Source organism: Gracilinanus agilis, chromosome 3, assembly GCF_016433145.1.
Source record: "Gracilinanus agilis isolate LMUSP501 chromosome 3, AgileGrace, whole genome shotgun sequence".
Classification (NCBI taxonomy): Eukaryota; Metazoa; Chordata; class Mammalia; order Didelphimorphia; family Didelphidae; genus Gracilinanus; species Gracilinanus agilis.
Window position 1 is genome coordinate 86,520,459 of NC_058132.1, and position 8,073 is coordinate 86,528,531.

General features: G+C 41.2%; 1 protein-coding gene across 1 annotated transcript; it reads right to left on the bottom strand.

Annotated features, from left to right (window-relative positions):
• Nucleotides 1-5,732: 5,732 nt before the first annotated feature.
• On the bottom strand, nucleotides 5,733-6,698 carry LOC123241087 (olfactory receptor 52W1). Its single transcript, XM_044668793.1, has one exon. The coding sequence runs from the start codon at nucleotides 6,696-6,698 to the stop codon at nucleotides 5,733-5,735; it is 966 nt and encodes a 321-aa protein (XP_044524728.1).
• Between the last annotated feature and the right edge of the window lie 1,375 nt (nucleotides 6,699-8,073).

Consider the following 8,073-nt stretch of genomic DNA (forward strand, 5'->3'; position numbering starts at 1 on the left):
AAGCAGAGCCTATGCACTAGTGTTACAAAGACTTTCTTTTTTCCCCCTTTTTTCTTTTTCTTTTGAATATTTTCCCCAAGTTACATATTTCATGTTCTTTCCCTCTCCCCCAAACCCCACTAACTCCTCTTAGCCGACGCACAATTCCACTGGGTTTTACATGTATCATTCACTGATCAAGACCTAATTCCATATTATTGATAGTTGGACTAGAGTTATCATTTAGTGTGTACATCCCCAATAATATCCCCATCAGCGCTTGTGTTCAAGCAGTTGTTTTTCTTCTGTGTTTCTCCTCCCACAGTTCTTCCTCTGAATGTGGCTAGTTTTCTTTCTCACAAGTCCCTCAGCTTTGCTCTAGATCCTTGCATTGCTGCTAGTAGAGAGGTCCGTTACATTCGATTGTACTACCGTGTATCCGTCTTGTACAAAGACTTTCTGATCTAGCTATGGGAGCTGCAAGTGGGGCATCAGGGCAGAAGAACTGAACTTAGAGGCAATGCTTACCCTGCCCCAAACTGCTACAGAGACTCCTCAGGTATAGATTCAATTCCCAGAACAGGATATAGTGATAACCAACTGACATACCAGCCCAGGTCTAGACACACAAGCCTATAATGATCCCGATGGTCAGTCCAGACCAGATATTATCTCTGGTATAGGAGCAGAGAGATCACTTGGTGACAAGAGAACTAGAACTATCAACTATTCACTAGGCTGCATCATGATGATACAGCTGAACCCGAAGATGTCGTTACACATGTATCTAGGTGTCAGTACTAGAGATTGCCCATGGGAAATGTGGCAAGTGTGTCTTGAATGTTTTCTGTTTTCTGCATTATGTTTTCTGTTGTATATATTAATTACTGCTTATTTATGTATTTCTTGTTTTGTTATGATGTTCATTTCACTATGTTCGTGTTACGTTCATGCCAGAACAACACCTGTTTGTTAATTTTGTACATATGCTAATGCTTATAGATTAGTTGTCTATGTATTATATACTTGTTATTGTTGTAGCTAGCTAGTTCTCTTTCTATTTAATTTAATTTATTTTATTGTTTATTATTGTTTTTGATTGATTACTCTGTACTATGGATATGCATTTACTTTTGAAACGTGCACGTTATGTCCTGTATATAATTAGGCATGTTGTCATTGTAGTGTCTTCTGAGGGGATACAACGTATAATGCCATGTCTACTTCATGTACTGTTAATGCACATTTGTTTTATTTTATTTTATTTTCAACAGTATCATAGGTTGATAACATGAGATACCAGGAAAATTACTTTGGTTTTAGGGTGTTGATGTTTATGTTTGTAGTATTTAATTATAGATGTCAAGTTGTCCAGGTTAATCTTTGCAAGGAGTAGCAAAGTTTCACTCCAGAGGAGGAATGTAACCCTTGGCTCCAAAGGCCAATTGGATGGGACTTTTTTTTTTGCATAGATGGAGATAGATTATCCAATGCCCTGTGTCTGCATGTGGATAAAGCTGGTGAGAACTGGAGAGGAGAGAGATTTGGTGTCTTCTGGCTTCTAGATTTAAGAGAAGACATGCTATTCTAGCCTTTCTTCAGCGAGAGAGAGAAAGAGAGAGAGAGAGAGAGGTAGAGAGACACAGAGACACAGAGAGAGGAGCTGGCATTTTCTTACAATGTCCATATTCCCAAACTTGGTATATTAAAGATTTCAGAGTATTTCCCCTTGGGTGACATCTGGTCTCTTGGTTGAGCTGAGTTATCTTCCTCCCAAAGGGAGAGATCATTCACTCTGTATATTGTCTGGTATATAGTCTCATATATATATTTTCTCTGGTTTCTATTTTGTTCAAGATAAATTAGTTGATTTTGCTATTTACTGTATGTGTTCACTGTAGAAATAGTGTCTGATAAGAAAGGCGTTAAACCTTGGTTGGATATATAGCTTGGGGCCTTCCTCCATTAAGGAATACCAAGCAGGAATGCACCTTGAACGTAAAGATTACTTCCACAAGACTAATACTATTTAAGGGAACAGAGAGTTAGAATTCTCTCTTCTCTCTGAGAAGAGGAGAGTGGCCAGCGTCTGGCTCCAACCTCCTGCTTCCTCTCTTGGCAGGAATCAAAGTCTCCCTTGGAGAGAGTTGGGCGAAGAGTCTCTAGAGATATTTATTCTCACTTCTGTGTAAGCCACATCTAGACAGATTCATGTGACATCCATAAACCACCTACAAGAAAACACAACTTTTCCTGTCCCAATATATACTTTAAAAAAACCAGTACATAACAAAATCATGTGACTCTATATATAATCTTCATTTTTGTTCTTTGAATATTTTAATGTTCATGTTTCATGGTTGTTAAATTCATTCTAAAAACGAAAAACATTTGAGATGGTTTATTTGAGAAGGACACAAGGTGATTAGAAGGGATGTTTAGGATATGTTCTGAAGGGATGCAATTCTTACAGAAATGTGTCTACCTCTATCCCAAGAGGGGTTCTTTGGGTCAAATTTGTGTGGGAGGTGATATTTCTATGTGATGGGAAACTTGGCAGAAAAGGATAGGCTTAGTATAGAACCTAGTACATGGTAGGTGCTTAGTAAAAACTTGCTGATTGATTGATTGGGCCATGAAAGTGATGTTAGTTCTCATTGCTTTCAATTAGGGCTGCTAAGTTGTGGCTTTGACTAATCTGGACCCCCTTCATAGGGCAAGGAGACCCGTGACTGTCATTGTAGCTACAATCATAGAAATCTTGCCAGCCAGCAAACTTAGGGATTGCATCCTTGGAAATGGAATTCAGATAAGGAAAAGAAACACACTTCTAGACATTCTTGGTTGGTAGACCCTTGAGAGGACTTTGGTGCATTTGGAACTAATCCCTGCAATGAGAAAAGAACATCAGAGAGGGTCACAGGGCATTTGACTTTACTCCTCACTCGATTTCCATGATTCCTTGTGACAGTCTAAGGTCAAGAGGACCAGGGAATAAATAACCTGTTATTAATGATACCTGAAAATACTAATTTATTAATACTAATTTAATATCTATTAATAATAATTGTGATAACTCACATTTGCATAGTACTTGAAGGTTTGTAAAGCATTTTCTTAAAAAAAAACTCCAACCCTTTTTTTCCCTTTCTTAGTGTCACTTCTAATACAGAAGAGTGGCAAGAGCTAGGCAAATGGCATTAAGTGACATAACCAGGTACACACTGCTAGGAAGTGTTCGAGGCTATAGGTGAACTCAAGTCCTCTTAACTCCAGGTCTGGCCTTCTATCCACTGTACTCACTAGCTGCTCCAAGCATTTCTTTCAAAACCACCCTGTGAGGTAGGTAGCAAAATAATTTCCCCCATTTTATAGATAAGGAAACTGAGAATCTGGGGAGGCAGTCATGTGACTTGCCCAGGCTGATAAAAAGAATAACTCCTTAACTACTTATGGTCATTGTGTTGACTCTAACCCCTTTGCAGAATAAATAATGCCCCATCGCTAATATTCAGGGAGATGACCTTCTGTCATCGAGGAAGCATCTTCACTCTGGAAAGGAAAAAAATGCAATTTTTGTCTTCCCCAACCCCTCTTTAAATCACCATCCTGAAGGGACATGAATAGGCAATTTTCAGATAAAGAAATCAAAACTATCAATAAACACATGAGAAAGTTTTCTAAATATCTAATAATTAGAGAAATGCAAATCAAACCAACACTGAGGTACCACCTCACACCTAGCAGATTGGCTAAAATGACAGCAAGGGAGAGTAATGAATGTTGGAGGGGATGTGGCAAAATTGGGACATTAATGCATTGCTGGTGGAGTTGTGAACTGATCCAACCATTCTGGCTGGCAATTTGGAACTATGAGCTCTAAAAGACTGCCTGCCCTTCGATTCAGCTATAGCATTGCTGGGTTTGTACCCCAAAGAGATTATAGATAAACAGACTTGTACGAAAATATTTATAGCCTTGCTTTTTGTGGTGGCAAAAAACTGGAAAACGAAGGGATGCCCTTCAATTGGGGAATGGCTGAACAAATTGTGGTATATGCTGGTGATGGAATACTATTGTGCTCAAAGGAATAATAAACTGGAAGAATTCCATGTGAATTGGAAAGACCTCCAGGAATTGATGCAGAGTGAAAGGAGCAGAGCCAGAAGAACATTGTACACAGAGATGGATACACTGTGATACAATAGAATGTAATGGACTTCTGTTCTAGCAACAATGCAATGACCCAGGACAATTCTGAGGGATTTATGGAAAAGAACGCTACCCACATTCAGAGGAAGAACTACAGGAGTGGAAACACAGAAGAAAAACAACTGCTTGAACACATGGGTTGATTCGGACATGATTGGGGAGGTAGCCTTGAAACTACCACAGCAATGCAACTATCAATAATGTGTAAATAAGTCTTGATTGATCACACATGTTAAAACCAGTTGAAATATGCATTGGATATGGGGGGGGAGGTGAAGGGGAAAGGATCATGAAACCATGGAAAATTTTTCTAAAAAAATAAAATATTTAAATCTAAAAATAAATAAATAAATCACCATCCTGACACCTGGGGAAATGCATTCATGTTTATTAAAACTGGTACCCTGTGCAATATGTATACTATATGGAGCACAGTGAAAGATTTTTTTGATGGTAAAAGAGACTGATGAAAGCATGGCTTGGCAATTAAAAATAATTATCATTTAAATAGGGCTTAAAAGCTTGCAAATTAATTTACATGATTAACTCATGTTGGCTCACAGCAGTCCTTTAAAGTAGGTACTATAGGTATTATCTCTTCTATTTTATAGATGATAAAACTGAGTCTCAGAGAGGTTAAATGACTTGTCCATGGCCACACAATTAGTGTTTGTTTGGAGGCAGGCTGTTTGCTAGCCCAGGTTTTCCTCTCAGAAGTTGCACAAGATTTCTTATTCTAGATAATCCACTGGATTCCTGTTGACAAAATGGTGCCACTATGATGGTGTCACTATCTGGTTGGCAAATTCATTGAAAAAGGATTCAAATAATCATCCTGACATTTCTATGAATTGCACAAAGTTTTAAAAGTCCATTCACATCCATTACATTATATCATTCTTTAAGGAAGGCTAAATAGAGATGAATGCCTCTATTTTAAAGATGAGAAAACTGAGACCTGAAGAAGTAAAATTTTTCCCCTCCAAGTTCACAAAGCTAATAATTGTTGGGGCAAGGACTTAAACCCAGATCTTTGGACTCTTTGTCCAGGGTCCTTTCCACTAAACCACACTACTTTTGGACATTGCAGCTCCTGCCTTTGGGACACTCTGGCTGGGGAGCAGGAACACTTATGTACATTGATACAAACATGTGGAAACATGACAGAGGTCTTAAGTTTTGTGAATAGGCGGAGGATACTATAGGCACTGTCTCAGAACATGCAGAGTGCAGGAGGGTCCATGATGCTTTGGGATCAGGAGATGAATAAGGAAAGCTTCCTGAGGCAATTGAGTCCAGAGACAGTTTTCAAAAGAGGTGAGGAATGGAGTATGGAAGAGAGAAGACAGGAAGGGCAGTGGAGGTAGAAGAAAAGCTCAGATTGAGTTCGTGGATAAGTCACAGAACTCTGCAGGTCGTAGGTGGGCAGCCTTATTGATTATTGATTAGACAGCTTATTGATTAGATGGCTGATGAAAGTAGGGGCCATGGAGGAGATGACTCAAGCCTCTCTAATGATTCCAAGACTTTCTGGCATCCTATCAAAGTTGATTCTTCCAGGGTGTGAAGAACGAGAGGAGCCTGTCCCGGATCTGTTTGGTGCGGGCGCCATAGATGAGTGGGTTAAGGGATGGGGGCAGCAGCAGGTAGATGTTTGAGAGTAGAATGTGCACCGGGCGGGGGACGGTTCTGCGGCCAAATCTGTGTGTGAGGTAGGAGAAGAGGCCGGGCACGTAGAAGGCCAGGATGACGCAGATGTGAGAGCTGCAAGTACCAAAAGCCTTGGCTCGGGCTTCGCGGGTGGGCAGCCTGAGCACAGTGCGAGCAATGAGCCCGTAGGAGCCTGCGATGCCCAGCACATCCACTCCCGACACCGCCAGAGAGAGTGCCAGCCCGTAGAGGTTGTTGGCTCTCGTGTTGCCGGCTACCAGTTCCACAACGGCCATATGTTCACAATAAGCGTGGGCCACGTTCCTCATCCGGAAATGCTTGAATCGGGCCACCAGCAATGGAAAGGGTACCACGATGGCCACAGCCCGCAACCCCAGTGCCATTGTCACCCAGCCTACCCGGGCACCTGTGACCAGGGTTGGGTAGCGTAGGGGGTTCCCCACGGCCACTGCACGGTCACAGGCCATTGCTAGCAGGACACCGGATTCCATGGCAGTCAGAGCATGGACAAAGAACATTTGGGTCAAGCAAGCAGCATAGGGGATGGACCGGGGTCCAAGCCACAGAATGGCCAGCAGTCCTGGGGCCACAGAGGAGGCCAGGCCCAGGTCAGTGGCAGCCAGGGCAGCCAAGAGCAGAAACATGGGCTGATGCAGGGTAGTATCCACCTTTACTACAGCCAGCAGAGCTGCATTGCCTAGTAGGGCCAGTAAGTACATGGAGCTGAAGGGCAAGGAGAGCCAGGCATGCATGGCGCCCAGTCCTGGGATGCCTGTCAGCAGGAAGGAAGCTGGGCAGGGGAAGGTGATGTTTGACAGGAAGGGCTGCTCTGTCATCCCTGATAGAGGCTGGAGATTGAGATTAGTGGAATGAAAGGAAAGGCTATAGTAGAGCCACTAAATTGGGACTCCAGGCTAGGATGGTGGTTAAGTCTCAGTTCTAGAGAGCCCATGACCTTAGGCTGTGGGGGCTGCCTGGGTTCTGAGATGTCCAGTTTCTGTGGGGAGACAAGGAAGGCGAGAATGGAAAAAGGATGAAATGAGTGGTTTCTGCCTTGCTTTAGAGAACTCTTAACCTAGGGCCTCCAGGGGGACATGCTAATTGGCTAAAGGGCTACTCCAGGGCAGATGGGTTTGGGAATAGAAAATGGGGCCCATAATGGTCAATGTCCAGTTCTGGGAAACTACTATTGCTTTCTTTATTCATTCTTGCCTTGAATTATGGATTGTAACTGAGGAAAGTTATGAAATTAAACTGATTTTTCTCAAGATAAATTCATACTTCTTAATCTTATCTGGATCCTCTCTGCTGCTGGCAATCCTTTTAGTCATATCCTACTCAGATTCCCCACTGACGTTATTCCGACCTGCCAGTTTCCTTAAAGAATCTCATCCCACTCCTCGCTGCTCACTCTTAGCATGACTGATTTCTTTACCAAGAAGAAAAGGACTATTGGAGATGAATTTCCTCAAATATTCTTTTTCTTCCCTTTTTCCTCCTGGTCTCAGAGAATAAGGTAACCTTCCTAACTTTGTCAAGGTGAATTTTTTCATCTCTGCTTTCAAGCCTATCTTTTCTTGTGTTCTCTAGGATCCATTAATAGTCCTTCAGCTCTCTTCAAGCCTCTACTACCCAATTTATTGTTTTAGTAGAATAAGTCAATGGGACAACCCTTCAAATACTTAAATTTAACCACCATGTTCCATCAATTCTTTTATTCTCCAGGCTAACCATCCCCAATTCCTTTAACAGATCCTTGTAAGGATTCTTGTTGTCTACACTTTTCATCATCTTTAGTGTCTTCTCAATGAGATCAAATTTCACTAAAATTTTTTTTGATATTTGGAAATAAAACTAATACTCTAGATTTGCTCTAATCAAGGCTGGATATATACAAACCAATTACTTCCCTTATTGTGGACATTACACCTTTTTTTTTGAAGGCACTGAATATTGAGCTATGACTCATATTGTTCTTCTTCACATGAATTATTGCCTATCCACGATAAGCTACAATCCAGATTCTGTATCTGTACAATTGTGTTTATGAACCTAAGAGTAGGGATTTTATTCAGGGTATCCCAAAAGTCATAGATCAGTTTTAAGATTTACTGCACTATGATACTCTGTTTTTATTACTGAAAATCAAATCTTATTTCTTTGGAATGGAATTGTGGATCTAGATGATGGAAGTTCTAAATATTAGTCTAA

Bases quoted from the DNA above. Each gene is read 5' to 3' on its own strand.
- LOC123241087 (XM_044668793.1), bottom strand. From the start codon at position 6,698: ATGACAGAGCAGCCCTTCCTGTCAAACATCACCTTCCCCTGCCCAGCT.